The sequence below is a fragment of the Eurytemora carolleeae genome, unplaced genomic scaffold (assembly GCF_000591075.1).
Source record: "Eurytemora carolleeae unplaced genomic scaffold, Eaff_2.0 scaffold792, whole genome shotgun sequence".
NCBI classification, from domain to species: domain Eukaryota; kingdom Metazoa; phylum Arthropoda; class Copepoda; order Calanoida; family Temoridae; genus Eurytemora; species Eurytemora carolleeae.
The window spans coordinates 139,966-141,735 of NW_019397214.1; the positions used below are offsets into that span (position 1 = coordinate 139,966).

Genomic DNA, 1,770 nt, shown 5'->3' on the forward strand with positions numbered 1-1,770 from the left:
AACACCAGATTAGATTCTACAACAACAACACCAGATTAGATTCTACAACAACAACACCAAATTAGACTCTACAATAACAACACCAGATTAGATTCTACAACAACAACACCAGATTAGATTCTACAACAACAACACCAGATTAGATTCTACATGTAAGCACCAGATTAGACTCTACAACAACAACACCATGAGGATATGTTGAGGATTTTTAAAAATATTTCTGTCCAGTTTCTAATTTCTGGATTTCAAAAGAAAAAAACTAAAGTCGTTTTGAAATAGTTGAACATATAAATCAATTAGTTTAGTAACATTAACAACTTATTTCAAACAACACGCCATTAAAATCTTTTATGTAGCAAACATGAAAATTCAAGTGATTGATCACGGATTTTCGAAAGGACCTTAATTTATAGTTTTAAACTTTGGTTAAAGGTTGCATGATAGTCCATTTCTAGCTTAGTCAAACAAGATCCAACCAGATCCATATCAGATCCAGCCAAGACGGATCAGATCCAGCCAAGCTAGATCAGATCCAGCCAAGCCTGATCAGATCCAGCAAAGCTAGATCATAACCAGCCAAGCTACATCAGATTCAGCCAAGCTACGTCAGATCCAGCCAAGCTAGATCATAACCACCCACCCAGATCAGACCAAACACACCAGGCTATATATAACCTAGCTTCATTGAAAATATTGTAAAGTAGTAGTACTGCAATCCCTCTCTTTTAATCAGAAATCAAAGAATTGTATAGTTTCACTTTACAGATTTATTATTATTTAAGATCAAACCAAGCTCAAAGGTTGCACGAACATCATGAATAATATATATGGACTTAGAACTCTGCAGTCGAATTGAAAATTAGGAGGAAAAAGGAGAAAACATTTCATTTCATTAATTCTAGGACAAATTTAGCGATTAAATTTTTTTTTACTGAGTGTCCCAACATTCCATCCCATTCCATAACATAACATAACATAACATAACATAACATAACATAACATAACATATAACATTCCGCCATTGGAGGAGTTAAAGGTTGGAAGTGTTAGTAAAAAATGTGTGGGGGGGGGTTACCTCCTCTCTCAACTTCTTAACTATATCTCCCTTCTTTCCAATTATGCTCCCAACCTCCTGAAAAATTTATTTTATTTTATTTAAAACATATTTACAGAGACTGTTTTGACATCATATTGAATTACAGAATTCCAAATTCAAAAAAGAGCCAAAAATTGTAATTTTTTTTGAAAACTAATTTTTATTGTTCCTCAAAAATAGTTTTAAGCTCACTGTTAAGAATCATTAAGTTTCTGTTTCAAAGGTTCAACAATCTATTAACAATTTAAAAAAAAAGAAATAAGATGTTCTACCTTTCCCTGCATGAGTATCCGGATAGTTAAGGTAATGTTAGTGGTGTCGGTTGTGGTAGCCATCTTCAGGCGGTACTAAAATATGAATATACAAAGTAAAAATATATAAAATATGTATATTTATAAATTTTTTTTACCACAAACTCTAATATTCTATATCTTTGTAGTACTCGTAGACCTTCGATATTTAACAAACCAAATTCTGTCGAAATATTAAAGTGTTACACCATCAGTTTGTGGCAAAAACTCCTTTTTTTCATTTTTTCAAACTTAATCTTTATTTTTCCGGTAAAAACTGGAAAACAGGTGCGAACTTGAGACTCTTAGAAAAAAATGTAATGTTGTTATTATCATTATTATCATTATTATCATTATTATTATTCTCACTATTATCATTATTAT

At 31.4% G+C, this 1,770-nt stretch overlaps 1 protein-coding gene across 1 annotated transcript in view; it reads right to left on the bottom strand.

Annotated features, from left to right (window-relative positions):
* Nucleotides 1-1,454, bottom strand: part of LOC111712777 (poly(rC)-binding protein 3) — a 20,106-nt gene extending 18,652 nt beyond the window's left edge. The window contains exons 1-2 of the mRNA XM_023487499.1: nucleotides 1,369-1,454; nucleotides 1,076-1,132 (exon numbers count right to left, since the gene is read on the bottom strand). Coding sequence (XP_023343267.1) covers nucleotides 1,076-1,132; nucleotides 1,369-1,431 — 120 coding nt within the window. The 5' untranslated portion in view covers nucleotides 1,432-1,454. The remainder of the gene's footprint in view (nucleotides 1-1,075; nucleotides 1,133-1,368) is intronic.
* Nucleotides 1,455-1,770: the final 316 nt, after the last annotated feature.